Source organism: Misgurnus anguillicaudatus, chromosome 20 (assembly GCF_027580225.2).
Source record: "Misgurnus anguillicaudatus chromosome 20, ASM2758022v2, whole genome shotgun sequence".
In the NCBI taxonomy this organism is placed as follows: Eukaryota; Metazoa; Chordata; class Actinopteri; order Cypriniformes; family Cobitidae; genus Misgurnus; species Misgurnus anguillicaudatus.
The window spans coordinates 21,443,012-21,459,792 of record NC_073356.2 but is presented as its reverse complement, the minus strand read 5'-3'; the positions used below and the strand labels follow the sequence as shown (position 1 = coordinate 21,459,792).

The window sequence follows — 16,781 nt, the reverse complement described above, 5'->3', positions numbered from 1 at the left end:
ATATTGCATAAGTAGAATACAGCACTGACAGCTTCAGTTTAATACCATCATGCTGTGCTATATTATTGTTAATGAATAGTATTGTTTTCTCACAGTGTGACATCTTACTGCAGCCTGCAATCATTTTCAAATATGCTCTCTGTTCAGTTATGTCTAAGAGGTGATCACATACACGAATAAAAAGCCTGTTTCCATGTAAAAATACACGCAAGACACTCCCTTAACAGTAAACTCTGATTACGCATGAGATTATGCGAGTATCTGGCAAACGCGGGCGTCTCTTTTGTCGGAAACCTTTGGACGCGTCTGCAGCAGGCACTTATTTTGACAAGACACTTTATGTACATGGTTCACATGACGCGCAGAACACATATTTTGAAATTGCGCCCTCGAAAAAAAGTCCAAAGAAAACATCCTGTATGACTGATCACTTAAAGCAGCAGTCCGTAACTTTGGCCTCTCTATCGCCATCTCTTGTTTGAACTATAAAATTGCAGTTATTTGAGGAGTAATTTTTTTGTATGTGCATTGTGCTTCGCCCCGCTACTCTGTGTGGATAAATCTGATGTCTGTGATCACAACATCAGAGCAGATCTGTCATTATACATTGACTTGACAGTTAAAAGTACTTCCTGAATCTCATAAATCTGCAATCTTGACTCATATATCTGCAATATATCAACAATAATGAATAACAGAAATGCAATAAATAAATAAATGTGATATCTTACTTGACTATTCCTTGCGTGTTTCTCAGGACAGAAGCAGCGAAGCTCTGAGTTACTCCCACCAGACTGGTGCCATCCACCTCCACTATCTGATCATTCACCTTAATTCTGTAAAAAATGAAGGTGGTTATCCTGTAACAGCTGTAACTTTGGTATTACAGTATGGTGGAGTTCAGTTTTTATGTAAAATTATGATTTCTCTGCCGTTGTCATTCTGAGATGACACTGTAAAAAAACATTAATTATGTGCTGCCTGAGGCTTTCGCATCACTGTGACATGATTAATGTTTCAATAATTTTTTAATATGCCAATTCCTTTGTGCACTTTTTGTGCGTTGTTAAAACAGCCATATTGCATTAACACATACAACTAACCATATGGTAAACTAAAGGTTTTTATGCCTTTATGCATTTGTTAAATTTGACATTAAGAGCCAGAGATTTACTTAATAGGGAAAATTAGCATGAAAATGCGGAGATAGGAGAGAAAATGCAAGTGATTTACTGACAAGGCGCACACTAAAGAACACAGCCACAACATCTCATTTCCATAATGACCAACCCAATTTAAGACTTAAATTGATGAATAATGGCGCAAATAAGTGAACTGACAAGCACAAACTTTAACAAATTGCATTGCGTGGTTTATTTAAAGGGACACTTCACCCATTAGCATTAAGCTTTGTATCGTTAGAACCGCAGTCATGTTTTTAAATGGCCATTCATCATTCCCTCAGTTTCCCCTAAGACGGGAGAAATACAGATTTCAGTGTTGCACTTCCTTCTTTCAATGATGTAAAAATCGCCATTTTGCGTCATTGAAAGAAGGAACTGCTGTATCTTTGTTGAGGGTGAAAGACTACAGACACTCATTCCTCATTTTTCCAATGTGGGGGCTATGGGTGGGACCCACTCACGTTAAAGACCTATTACAGATTTCGGAAGCGTGATGCTCTAATCCGCTGTTCATGGCATCTTTATGAGCCACAATACAAAGAGCTGAGGCAGATGGAGGAACAGAAGCCCGAGGAGTAGGCCGGAGCCTGGGCTTCGGCTGCGTAGAGGAGCCCAGGGAAGACGCCGCAACCCTCCGCTCCTACCCAAGCTTCGTACGGTATATGGACAGCGGCGTCCTAGATACATATTTTAGAATCCTAAACTGGAAGCGACAGCCAAAGCCTGCAGGGAAAAACGGACATCTGCCTATAAAGTGAGTGTTTCTATTTTCTTTGTTATACTAACGTGGCATTTATGTACACAATAGCATATCTGAGCGGTGTTCCGGTTAATAAGAGTGGCTTGCAGAGCTTTGCATTGTGGTGCATTGTGGGAGTTGTAGTTTTCCATACAAATGTGCCCTAAAGTCACATTCTGTCTTTTCTCAGTCAAATAGGCACAAAATTCTAAATGTATGTTACATTTTGACTACAAATATGACCCACTTTCAATAAAGATGAATGTTTCTACCGATGAAATTTCCCTTTAAATACTGTACTGTACTATAAATTTTGCATTTGAAACGGAAACTTCTACAAATGCAATTCTTTAGCAAAGATAGGTTAGTAGTTTGTAGGTTAGTAGTTTTTCACTGCATTTCCTTAGTAAATACTTGTTTTTAATGCCAAAAGATTATTTGCGCTACCTGTAGATATGAAAAAAGGATATCATTAATTAAAAATAAACTAAACGATGTGATATTCATTGACAAAAAATGTCTTACAATCTTAGGGAATAATTGAGGAGCTCTGATGCAAAACCCCTTAACGCCACCTCTGTCAAAAAAAAGATAATGCTATTAACCAAAATGCTCACAGCAAGTATTATATGTTTGTCAAATAATTTTACGTCAAATCCACTTAATCCCAGCTTCAGGCCATCCAGAAAAAACGGTTTGTTGACAGAATCCATCAAGAGTCTGATAAAAAATGATGCACTTAGCAGGTTTTGCATCTGAGCTCTTCAATTACAGTTTTGTCTGTTGTGCAGCAAAAAGGTGATAGTGCGCACACAAGACTGAATCCTAATGTGATGCCGAAAACACAGCTTGACCTTCACATGCATTCAGAAATGTCTCCATTATACTGAATACTGAATAAACACTGAAACCAGGAAAACATTTTCCTGCATGCAAAATGCAAAATAAGGACTCCAGCGGAAAGATCACAATGTCCCTGTTGAATTTTGCATTGTTTCATAGCTTAGAAACAGCAAGAGAGTGAATGGTGGAGGATATTTTATTCAGGCCATTCAATGCTCTTTTCAAAACCTTATTGCAAAGCAGTCACAAATCATTAAGAGTATCCACCATTGGTGTCTTTGACTAGAACAAAATGCCCCTCAAAAGTATAGCAAAACATATTTTTGTGTGCTAATTTAATCTAAAGACCGATGCCCAATATTTGCTCAGAATTCAACGTAAACATACTTGTCAGGTATCCTAAATATGTGTTTCATGCTATAATACCTACATTTAAATGTATTATTATTATGTAATATGACTGAATCAACCAAAGGGGTACGTCACCGAAAGTCATTACACTAAATAGTGCCTCAATGCATCAACTACTTATTCAGTGAATTATTCTTTGATATATCTTGAAACTGACACAAGGAACTACCACTCTTGTTATCCTGCTTAGCAGGTGGCTATTGGCCGGTTAAGATAACGGTACCTTCCATCTCTCTCTGCTGCTCCGCCCTCTATGACAGTCTTGACGAAAATGCCCAGCTTCTCCAGGCCTGCATCAGCACCAACCCCCATTCCTATAATACTGATCCCCAGTCCATCATCATCTGAGACACAGAGATGAACATGTACAAATCAGTTAAAGGAAGAATATTACAGTTAAGCAAATGGAAAGAGAGAAGTCAGTAAATCACTAGATGGCTAAAAGGAAGAATTCAAATGGAATAATGAATGCTTATGCTAAAAGATCAATATTCACGGTTTGCTACTAACTCATTTGCAGTATAAAATGCAAATATACACTCACCTAAAGGATTATTACGAACACCTGTTTCTCATTAATGCAATGGTGTGGGGGATGTTTTCTTGGCACACTTTATAGGCCCCTTAGTGCCAATTGGACATCGTTTAAATGCCACAGCCTACCTGAGCATTGTTCCTGACCATGTTCATCCCTTTATGACCACCATGTACCCATCCTCTGATGGCTACTTCCAGCAGGATAATGCACCATGTCACAAAGCTCGAATGATTTCAAATTGGTTTCTTGAACATGACAATGAGTTCACTGTATTAAATGGCCCCCACAGTCACCAGATCTCAACCCAATAGAGCATCTTTGGGATGTGGTGGAACGGGAGCTTTGTGCCCTGAATGTGCATCCCACAAATCTCCGTCAACTGCAGGACGCTATCTTATTAATATGGACCAACATTTTTAAAGAATGCTTTCAGCACTTGTTGAATCAATGCCATGTCAAATTAAAGCAATTCTGAAGGCAAAAGGGGGTCAAACACTGTATAAGTGTGGTGTTCCTAATAATTCTTTAGGTGAGTGTATGTAGACCATTTACCTGACAAACTAGCATTTTTTTTTTTATTTAGGCATTATAGAAATCAAAATCACACGAGTATTATTTTGTAAATCTCTGAATTAAATGTAGACTATTGTGTATTATGTTCGTTCTTTGGTGGAGTGACAAAAAAGTGATTGGGTTAAAAAACATTGCCGTTTGGTTATTGACCTTTTTCTAGTTCCACAGGGAGAAGTTCCAGCTTCTCGACTCTTTTCTCCAGCTCATATTCAGCTGATGATGCCACCGGGTCCACCTCCTCATTCCTCCGGTCATAATCTTCATTGCAGTATGTTTTAAACACCTGGGAGTGAAAAAATCTAAAGATTACTAAAGTCGTGTAACAAAAACAGCCATGCAAAAGACATTTTTTATTATTTCAGTGCTTTACAAAATGGAGTATCTGAACTGCATCTGAAAACCTCTCTTCAGAAACAGAGAACAAAACCACATTAAAGACAGTATGAGATCAATAGACTCAGAGGTGACAGGAAAATGTCTCGGGTTGCATCAGTGCCTCTTCATAACACTGCAGATCGTCTGAAACGCATACACTCCTTTATGATCTTTTCATCATAAGCGATGGTCCTGTGCACCATGGCGTGACAGGAGTGGATGGTCACGCATAACTGTGCCACCCAATTGGTTTCCCGGACAAACCGCAGTCTCAAGCCAATGCTAGACATGACTGTCTCTCCATAACTTGTGTCCTTACTAAAGGGTTTAATATAGAGTTTGCTCCTTCTTACCGACACACTGAATTAGCTTCCCTTGACCTAGATTCAAAAAGATTTAAATTTTAAAGATCAAATCCACCCAAGACAGGTCTAAAGCACACATTACATTACTGCTTTTAGCACTTTTTCCAAACTTTTTAAAATGGTATATCTCTGGCGTAACAATAAATATTCTTCTATGAACCCTTTCTCACCTAATATACAGTATCCTAAAATATGATCATTCAACATATCTAATTCAGTTTAAAAACACTTTTAAAACGCACATTCATTATCTAGCAAACTTACAAGGTGTAGCCATCTGCATGTCTAGCTGCCATCAAGAGAATCCTCAGATTACAATTACATCTAAAATATCAGATTATTTATGCAATTACAGTCCTACATATATAATAGATCTTAGGAAAGCCAAGGCTTTGAACACACAAACCAAGCTCTTGGACTTAAACTGCACAATTTCATGCACTTAACACTTTATGTGCACTTTTGCAAATTGATTAATAAGTACTGTACGCATTATTGAGCAGTAACGTTGTTGACAAAATGATTAGCTGTTACAATCTGCAATGGCCCTCATCAACAGTCTTTCGTTTGCAGGGACGTGGGACTCGCCGAGTGGTCGGGGGTGTTCACTGGTGTGCTCACGCAGAAATCGCTGCAAAATACGCATTCCAAAAGGTTTTATTGTAGTTTTTGCCAACTCCTTTGACTTGTATTAGATGTGCTGTGAGGTACGGTATTACTCCGCGCCGGGAACGTTGTTTATATTCTTGCAATTCGCAAAAGTGGATTATCGCCACCAACTGGACTGGAGTGTCTATTATTCAAGCTCTCAATGAATGAATATACGGGTGTGAGGCGTCCACAAGTTTTCAACGAATGGTAAAACACCTGTTGGAAACCATCTTTTGCACCGATTTTTGTGTGAGCATATCAGTGAACACCCCTGACCACTCAGTGAGTTTCACGTCTTTGTAAACAAAAGTTTAATGCATTTTAGGAAGGATTGTTCCAGTGCACCTATACACACATTGTAGAGGTGGAAGGTGAAACAACAAACACCCGAAAATTCTCAGGGCAGCCGCATATGTCGAAATTTCAGTCAAAACCGTTCTATTTCATCATAAACAATCTGAAAACAGGGCTTTAAGTGTGAAATACCGAACTCGTCCTTTAAGTAACTTTTTATTCATAGGTTATGCGAACAGATAAGGTCCACAATAAATGGAAATATGAATAACAATGGGCTCAAAGAAAGAGTGATAGTTCTGTTGTAAGTAAACCCAACTAAGCGACATACAGTACACAGTCTGGTAAAATGAACAGATCAGGTACTGTATATGAAGAGTTTCGTTGCAAAACAAGATAACCACCGTTTTTTTAATTGTTCAGAAATCTCGTTTTTTGGTTGTGCATTCCAATTAATTTCAAAAATACAGCTAAGTATTACCATAAAACAAAATAATAACATGATAACATAATAATAAACATGTTTTGACAAAAATGTAAAAAAATGGATTTATCTCGTTTTGCAACGAAACTCTTCATATTTACATGTATGTATTTGGCAGATGCAAAGCACACTCTCAGTAAAAATGTAAAAAAGTTGAGACTGGGATGGTACCTTTTAAAAATGTCCTAATATGTACCATTATATGTACCTCTAAGGTACCAATGTGTACATTTGAGGTACCAATATGCACCTTTTATACAAAAGAGTACTTTCTGAAAAAGAACTGCAATTCTTGTACTTTTATTCTGAGGGTGCAGTGCAGTACAGGGTGTTTGTTGTTAGTATATGTGTTCCCTGGGTTCGAACCCATGACTTTTTGCACTGTTAATGCTGAGCTATACAGGAGCATTTAAGATTACGGTTTCTTAAATTGCAGAAACCCAGGTAATGCAAAATTTCCTCAATCTTCAGCTTGGTTGAACTTAGCTTGTATCTACTAAAAAATATTCCTTACATGAGCAACTTTGAGCTTCTTTCCCCATCTACACATGAGGTTTTACTTTCAGGCCCACTCAACTCACCCCTCTTTTATCAACCTTATTTCCTTTTCTCCATCCTTTTCCTGTCATTCGATCTTCAGATCAATACACCTATAAACTGCCTTCAAGCAAATGCACTGAATCGTTTTTGTCTTCTTATCATAAGTCAACCTCTTATTTTAACTTTTCATCTATTGTTGATACACTCTAGCATACTGCAGTTTTACATAAAACCCAGCAGCCTGTGACGTCTCTGGCTTCATTTGCTATTTGCTACATTTGTATCTTGTATAATGGCCAAGAAAATATATGCTTTTGTAAGTTTTACTGTTATAGATAGAACTAACACAGTGGGGTACTTGTGGTCACCATTCAATGTCATTGTTTTGAAATAACCAGGTTGGAAATTCGATTTCATTGTATTTTTCTATTTAACACTGCATTTTTAATATAAAAAAGTGATATATTTGTGTTTAACAAAAAAGTTACAGGTCTGATTTACAGGTCCACCTTTAAAGGAAAACACCACAGTATTACAATATTTTACTATGTTCTTACCTCAACTTAGACAAATTAATATAATACATACCTTTCTTTTTCAATGCATGCACTTCCTTAGGATCCAAACAGGGATGAATTTAGAAGCCACCAAACACTTCCATGTTTTCCCTATTTAAAGACTGTTACATGAGTAGTTACACGAGTAAGTATGGTGGCACAAAATAAAACGTGGCAATATTTTAAGAGGATAAAAATAAGAACTATATTGTATGGCGGAAGAGCACTTAGTTTGCAGCACTTCGACCTGCAAACTAAACGCTCTCCTTTAAGACTATATTTGTACAGAACTTTATGGATGAGTGAACTAAGGCAGTCTCATCTATCCTTTACTCACACTCTCTTCCTTATCTCCCTCTCCCCTCTTTCATTACTTCATTACTTCTTTCTTCTCCATCCTTCTTTCTACCAGTGCACTTCTAGTAAAGCAGTCCATCGGTATGCCTCTAATGCACCACATTACGACAGTACTCGGCCTTGTGGGTGACTGCAATCCTTCTGGGGCTCAGTCCAAGAATTAACTGAGGGCCAGGCCAAGGGGGACAGAAGGAAAAGGTTGAGGGCCATGCGGAAGGATGTGTTTGTCGGCATTTGTATCACTGGCTTCCAACCACAACTGCATTCACACTAAATGGCCCTGCAGTCAGTCCCAATGTCAACGCACACACATGGAAATACAAGCCTCTCCCAGAGGGACGTCGCTGTTGATGCTGAGTGGATTAACCATTAATACAGGGTGTCTGCAGAGATGAATCTGGAGATAAACATTCCTGCACTCCTCACTGACAATATGAGACAGCGACATTACTTAAGGGGTTCAACAGCCACACTTACTGTTCCAAGTTAAGATTTTTGGCAAAGGCATTTAAGTATGTATATTATTGTATTATTTAGGAGAACAAATAAAGTCATTCCTTATTTTGTTAGGACCAACAATGTTAAAGGACTTACTTCACAAGTAAAAATTTTCTTGGCACACTTTCTTTAATCCTTTAAATATCAACACAAATTTAAGAAAAGTTGCCCTTTTTCAACTTAAAGTCGACATGAAAATAAAATAAAAAACATGATTTGTTTTGTAACATTGTGGTATCTGTGAGCTTCATTATTTTTTAAAAATTCTTGTGCCCTCATAATCTTTAATCAAAAATGCAAATACACCCTTGCCTATTAAGTATGAGGATCTATATGAAGAGTTTGGTTCCAAAACGCGATAAACGCCATTTTTGAAAAATATGAGTTACTGCCAAAATCAGTATTATATCAGGTCAGTAGTTAAAAGTAAATTCTTAATTTTACGCAAAATCCAATATCCGCCGTGTTATTATGTCATCTTTTCTCCCTTTTTTCCCAAAATGCGATAAACGCCACTGCTCCTTTTTTACAGAACGCAATAAATCCATTTCTGATATTACAGCCCACCGTTCACGCAATGTAAACAAACAATGGCGGACGCGCTGAGTCCACGGAGTCCTAGTTTTCCTCATCTACTTTGTACTTCGTGATTTACAAACAAAACAAAATAATACTTTAATTGCATCGCTAAACCTGTGATGGTTTTCTGTGACGGGAAAGAAACGTAAGCCATCAGCATCTAATATTTTCCCTGAGAGGCACTCGGGAGACGGGTGCTTGTTCTCCCGACAGCAAGCTTCTCATGCTAGCACATTGACCCCAGAGGATCTTATGAAAAACTTTCCATAATTTTACTCAAAGTCAACGAAAATCGAGCTGGACCAAAAACATTTTACAGCTGATCTCTGTGAAAGACGTTAAGCGAGGACGTCAAGTAACCGCAATGACAGGGTTCTTAATATGACAAAGTAAGTGTTTTGATTAATGACATTAATGTTTATATTTTTAATTAGTGTGTACAACTAGTCAACTAAATGAATATAACATGGCAAAGATGAATGCACATTTATATAGGCTATTGATTCAATAGATTTATAGCATTTTGAATAAAAACTTGTCATGGATTTATTGCATTTTGTGGAAAAAATAATCCGTTTTTATAATAAATCTTTGAAAATCAACTTATAGATTTGAATTTTTTATGTTTTTATAACCTAAAGATTCTGTGTGAAAGTTTGTAACAGAAAATAGTTGTTTTCATCTTGTCACTTTCTTGGTATAGAAAATACGTTTTTACCAAAATTTGTCAAAATGGATTTATTGGGTTTTGGAACCAAACTCTTCATATATGAATATGCAAATTAGTTCCCTCCTCAACTCAATCGCACAGCTCGGACCATATGAGTATTCAAATTAGTCCCCGTCTCCTCTCTCTCACACCACCTCGGACCATAGATTTATTTGCAAATAGATGCTACATTTGGCAGTTTCAGACACACAACTGTATATGTAATGTATAAGTGAACTTTGTGTTTGCAGCACTAATCTTTCAGTGCCGATAATAACAGGTTACAGAACTCACCCTGCATGTGTGAGCATCACAGAAGCAGAGCTGAAGCAGCTGTGCCGCAATTTGTTTCAGCACCGAGTCTATGCAGCATCCATCTACACTGCAAAAAATTACTTTCTTACTTAGTATTTCTGTCTTGTTTTTAGTAGAAATATCTTGTTTTGTTTTTTCAGTAGAAATATCTAAAAAATCTTAAATAAAGTTGTATTTTCTTGATGAGCAAAATGACCTAAAAAATCTAGTTTTTATACCAAATATAGTCAATTTGTGCTTAAAACAAGAAAAGATATCTGCCAATGGGGTGAGAAAATTTTTCTGAAAATAAATGTTTAAGAACAAAGTAAACTTATTTCTATTTTGATTTTTTATCTCACCCCATATTTGTGCTTGTTTTAAGCACAAATTGACTTAAATATTTTTTTTGTGAAGTTGGAAACCAAGGCAATTTCAAAACGAGACTGTATCCAATTTTATGGAGAAAATACCCAGCAATAGTGTTTAATGATGAATTTGCACATGGCTTGTATTAAAACACTACTTTGGGGCAGTTTCCCAGACAGGATTTAGATTAATCCAGGACTAGGCTTTAGTTATTTTAGGACATTTGAGTAGTTTTTACAAACAAACCTCACAAAAAATTATACTGGTGTGCATCTTGAGACAAAACAATGGCACTGTAATATGTTAAAATATGTCAGTACAAGGTGTTTTGAAATGAAAGCAGCTCAAACATGCAATTTAGATTGGACTAGGATAAGCCCTGCCCGGGAAACCACCAATAGACATATAAATAACAATAAAAGCCTGATTTTCCCCACAGTGAAACTTTAAGTTATTTTGTAACATCACTAAGCCAAGGTTGCAGCATAATCATAGTTTGACTGCACCAACGATCCCACAAACATTTTCAAAGTTTGAGTATCCAAAAAACATGCCTTTTTAAGAAAAGTCTTACTGAGAATCTTTGAATGAACTAAACAGCCCTACGTTCTTTTGTGAATTTACTATCCAAAACATATCCCAAGTACTTTACTACTATTAGGGATTTTCAAAATAAGTGTGCTGAAGATAAAAAAATACAGAATATCAGGAATGTTGAATATTATAAAAAAAAATAATGTGTTAAGGATTACACCAATATGCAATTTAAATTTTTCGCGAGTTTACGACTCAGGTGTGTCAAGTGGTCACTAGATCTAAATTGTTTTTTACAGTTTTTTTTTATTAATGTTCTATCCAAATAATATGTTTTTGTAACTTTTGAAAATATATTGGGAAGTATAGACAAATTTTGTAAAGATATCAAGATTTCAAATTTTAGGTTTATCAGCCAGCCCTAATTTGTCATAATAAAAAATGCAATAAATTAATATGCAAATTAAAAAATGAATTTAAAAAACAATTTAACTTATCTGACACTTTCAGATCCCACTGCATGATTTGAGGGGTTCCCAGACATGACTTAAGTGTAGTCCAAGACTAAAATGCTTGTTTAAGCTGAAAAAAGCTTGCACTGAAATATCTTAAAACATTGTTTTGTCCCAAGATGCGAACCAGTGATGTTTTTTGTAAGGTATGTCTGTAAAATCTAAGGCCTGGTCCTGGAAACCTCCCCTTAAAGGCACAATGTGTAGTTTTTAAAGTATTTTATTAGTCAAAATCAATGTCTTTATTCATAAATATGTCCTCATTGTTGTCAAATGACCTCTGCCAATGATTTGACTTTTCTTTATAAGCTTAGAATTTCTTCTCTGTATTTACATTGAACGGGTAAGTACAAGAAAACTTCCTTGTCGGTCTGCCATATTGAAAAACTATAATAGAAGAGAGGGACAAAAAGCATTAGCCTACTGCAACACGTTTTTGTTCAGAACACATGAACCAGCTAAAAACGGACAAGGAGAGATCAGTGAGTACATAACGGCTACCGTAGTTGCCACCCGCATTTGGAAAAGTGAGGCGCTAGAGAGCACTATTCGTTTGAATGCAAAATACAATTTCACCACTAGATGGGGGAAAATCCTACTTATTGTCCCTTTAAAGGCTCATGATTGTATATGAATATAACATAATAATTCTAGTAACTTATTCATGTGAAAGCAGGTGTACAATATTTCATGAGACTGCATTATTTCAAAACGTGCTTTATCTTTCAGCTACTTTAAAAGCACTCTGGCCACGCTGGACACTTGAACTGATGAGTCAGGTGATATGAAGCCCTCAAGTAAAAAGACATATTAGCCCTGTGCTCTGTGTAAAGCTCAAAACCTGTCTTTATTTTCTTCTTCACTTCAGCAAACCGTTGACTCTTTATGGAGTTTATCTGCCATGGAATGGCATTTCGGCCTCTTTTTACTCTTGTGTTTTTGTGGAAATACCTCTGGGGTTTCACCACCCACCAACACTTACTGTAGCACACTAACAAAGCGTAGGGAGCTCCCAGCATAAAGGCATAAACAAGAGACAAACAATTGCTTACTTTATGTCTCACTCTCAAGTATGTTGGCTTAGTCTGCTCACATGACCAGTAACATGGTCAAATGAATACTTAATTCATCCACAAGTGGGTGAGGGTTTTACATTCATGACCCATGTGTACATGCAAGCATGTTTCCACTATTAGCCAAACCTATACATACAGTACACATTTGTTATTAAGCCATGATTAAATTTGTTCGCATCCCTCGAACAAAATTCTGGTCTGAATGTTTCAAATAGAAACACACTGAGATAGATAAAAGACAAAGTGTAGTATTGGACACTGGACTCACAAAGTGGAAACTGGCACACAGTAACAACATTTGACCTGTCTCGTAACAATACAGGACACTGTGTCAGCACTGAACCCCTCCTTGTTTCCAGTATGGAAAAAAGCAGGAACAATACTCTCGGATACATCAGTGATGGGCTGTGATGCCAATGGAGAATTAGTGCCAGACACGGACAGCTGCAGTGGTGCAGCATCAGAAGCACATGGTCGTCTTGTGTTTCCACGGTTGTAAAAAATTCAGCTCCAGAAGGGTTCAGATGTCAGAGAAACAGGCAAACAAAAAATACCACATCATTAATAATGCATAATGGGACAGACCTTTGCAAATGACTCCAGTTTCAAAATAGCAGTCCTGAGAAATTGCTTTAGTGCTTTTTTTTGCATTGATAAACTGTACTCTGGAAAATATAAACCACACATTGATGGCTTCTGATAGCTTGTTTGTGCTGCTCAACAAATTTAACAAATGAGAAAATAGATTAAGTTTCCGGGTAGGGGTGGGCGATAAACTGGTAGACATGATTAACCGGCAGAAATTTGTCAACCGGTAGAGATTTTGGACTATCGTCTCTATCGAAGTTACGCGCCCACGTCACGCTCCTGTGCGCGTGGTCATGAAAACGTAAAGAAACGTATTTAAGCACCTCAGTTTTAAAACAAGTTATTTAAGCCATTGAAACACAAACAACAAAATAGCAAGTATCCTCATAAACGCGACTATTTAGGGCTTAAGAGAAAGTGAACAGCTAAAAAAGAAAAAGCATGTGTAACAGTATATTGGATCCGGTCTTAAAGGGGAAGTTACATAATTTTGCTCCTGTCTGTCACTCATGTTTATCAAACAGCATTTAGAGAAAATCTCTCACTGCTCTTGATATAAATAAATACATAATTATTTAATATCATTCCTTTATTATTGACTGTTTATCTTCAGAGAGCTTGAGTTTTGTTATTTTTATGCTTGTATAAGGTTTACCCCTATTTCCGGGTAACATTAAAAAACAGCCTAAAATGTAGACGTTTACAAAAGTATTACTAATCTAGTTACCAACCATGTTATATTGGTAAATAAAGTAGATTCTTTTTTTTTATATTGTTACATTTACGTTTATGTGTTGTGCATTCAATTCAGTTAGGTTAGTTGGAAATCAAACCCATGATCTTAAATTTGTTCTGCTAAAGCAAAATTCTACCAGTTGAGCTACTCTTTTTTTTACTTTTTTGAGCAAATACTTTTGGTTCTGCCTTGAATTGCCAGAAAAATGTAGATCCTTAAGCAAAACCAGAACTTTCAATCGTATTTTAAATTAAATGATAACATTTAAATGAATAAGACGTTCCCCACTGCTCAGTTACTCACCTAACATACTCATAATTTAAAGTAAAGAAATGAACATATAAAGAGTTTGGTTCCAAAACACGATAAATGCCGTTTTAAAAAAACTGTATCGTATCAGGTCAGTATTAAAAAGTCAATTCTTCATTTACGCAAAATCCGATATCCGCCGTGTTATTCTGTCATCTTTTTTCCAAACCGCGACAAACGCCAGTCGTCCTTCTCTGCAGAATGCAATAAATCCGCTTAACCAATCACAGTTCACCATTCCACGCATTGTAAATAATAATGGCGGCGCTTTGATTGCACACAGAATCCTAATTTTCCTCATCTACTTTGTACTTTGTAATCAACAAACAAACAAAAACAAAATAGGAAGGGAAGAAACGTAAGCCATCAAATTCAAATAATTTATGTGAGAGGCACTCGGGTAAAGGAAAAATGCTGGCTGTTGCTTGTTCTCACACGACAGCATTAAGCTTCTGTCATGTTAACACATTGATCCCAGGCGATCTTATGAAAAACTTTCCATTATTTTATGCGAAGTCAACGGAATCGAGCAGGACCAAAACATTTTACAGCTGATCGCTGTCAAAAAAGTTCAGTGACGATGTCCCAAGATGACAGCAGCAATGACAGTGTTCTTAATAACAAAAGTAAGTGTTTAGATTAATGCCATTAAAGTTTTTTTTATCTGTGTATACCACTAGTCAACTAAATGAATATAACATGGCAAAGATGAATATACATATATTGATTCAATAGATTTATTAGCCTGGCTAACACCAGACCAGTCTCATAGAGAATAAGACGTGGTCTGGGAACCACATGTTCATTTTCTCGTATTTGAGGCGTGGTTTATGAATGCCCACAGCCATTTATTGGGCGCTACAAATGTCTATCACATGCGTTTCTACGTAGCTCATAGCCAATCGGTGTCGCATAGACTTCGTTATGGTCTTGCTGCCCCCTCCCCGTCCTGTGATTGGTTCCTTATTTCAGGGGCAAATACGGTCCATAGTTTCCATGCTAGACAACGTAAATAAATTTGTGCGCAAGGCAGCATGGGTAAACCCAGGCTATAGATATATAGAATTTAGAAAAAAAATAAACAGTTTTTATAAAAAATATTTGAAAATCCAATTATGGATTTGAATTTTTAATGTTATTATACCCTAAAGATGCTATGTGAAAGTTTGTAACAGAAAATAGTGGTTTTCATCTTGTCACTTTCTTGGTATAGAAAACACATTTTTACCAAAATTAGTCAAAATAGATTTATTGCGTTTTGGAACCAAACTCTTCATATAATTTTTTAGACTGTAACTATATAACCTTTTAACTAAATTACAAAACTGACTGGATTAAAACTGTGTAAAACATTCAGAGTGGAGTGTGCGATCATTGAATCATTTCAGCAGTGCGGCCCAGTCTTTCAAATCCATTCAATTCCATTAGAGAATCAAGAGGAAATAAATATGCCATAACAAGAACCTAAATTTAACTTATGTAATTACATTTCAGCCTAAAAGTACAACTCGGGACAAACACGATAACACAATGCACGTAATAAAGAGTTGTGTATCCATACACAACTACACAAACTTTCATGTTTAAAGGATCCACTTCTGACAATAATACTACAATATCATTCAGTGTCATGAATAACTAGAATCGTTATTTAATCTCCCATGCTCCCATTCTTCTAATACTGGACAGGTTAGATGCATGCACAATGTTTACCATAAATCTGTTCCTCTCAAAGTTAAACACAGACTGTTACTTCCTCTGTGCTTGCAGAAAAAGCACGTGGCCTGTGTTCAAAATGTCCTGACTCATGATAAAGTGCTGTGTCTGTCTTTGTCAAGCTAATGACTGAGACAGTTCAGCCAAGTTGACGGTTAACCCAGCCGGCTGTGCCATTTAACAAGAATAGCGCACATGAATGCATTAAACTCTAGGTCATGAATATTTACGAAATAACAGCACTAAGGACACATCAGTAATGCCTGTGTGTCAAACTGTTTCGAATAAAAATGTTCAAAGAGACTGTGGCACATTTGGCATCTGCAAAGACCTATATTCACATTTATAATTAGCCGCCTGAACCAAGAACTGAAACTGAGAGTAGCATTGGGATGTGAACTGATTAAGGGACTCTAAGAATACAAGACATTTTAAGAGCAAAAAATCTGTTCAAAAACCTAAAATAATGGATTTCAATTCACTAAATACCGGCAGGTGACCGCTGGCTTAGCTCACATGAGGGAGACTAGTGGACAAAAGTCACATGTTCCCAAAGAGAAAGTCAAAACAATTTGCCAAGCACTATTTAAAGGTATTACCAAAACAACCTTTGTTAGTATTTTTCACAGCTCCATACAACTTTTGATTAAAGTAGCAGGAGTTTAAAACACATTTCCAGTTCATTTCATGATATCACAGCAAATCAATGTCAACAAAGCAAATAGTAGGCTACAGTACAGTAGTCTGTAGTAGCATCATTATATTGGCAAAATCAAAGTTAACTGATTTAAATGCAAAACTGAGTGAATTTTGTTTAGTTTAAATCGACTGTACAAGAACTTAACATCTGCTGTACCATTTTAAAAACATCCTTCTAAGCAATGCTATTCCATAACCTCCACCACAAGAGATGGACGGACGGACTGTTAATACCACCCTCACGTTTCACC

General features: G+C 36.6%; 2 protein-coding genes across 6 annotated transcripts in view; one reads left to right on the top strand and one right to left on the bottom strand.

The window, feature by feature from the left end:
• The window catches only part of chrac1 (chromatin accessibility complex subunit 1), a 443,634-nt gene that overhangs the window by 346,905 nt on the left and 79,948 nt on the right, over window positions 1–16,781 (top strand). The window lies entirely within an intron of this gene.
• ppp1r9a (protein phosphatase 1, regulatory subunit 9A) overlaps window positions 1–16,781 on the bottom strand; it is a 61,188-nt gene that overhangs the window by 32,705 nt on the left and 11,702 nt on the right. For all 5 annotated transcript variants that reach the window (XM_055219980.2, XM_055219981.2, XM_055219979.2 and 2 more), the window contains exons 3-5: window positions 4,439–4,571; window positions 3,401–3,521; window positions 732–836 (exon numbers count right to left, since the gene is read on the bottom strand). In XM_055219980.2, the coding sequence (XP_055075955.2) occupies window positions 732–836; window positions 3,401–3,521; window positions 4,439–4,571 (359 nt within the window). The remainder of the gene's footprint in view (window positions 1–731; window positions 837–3,400; window positions 3,522–4,438; window positions 4,572–16,781) is intronic.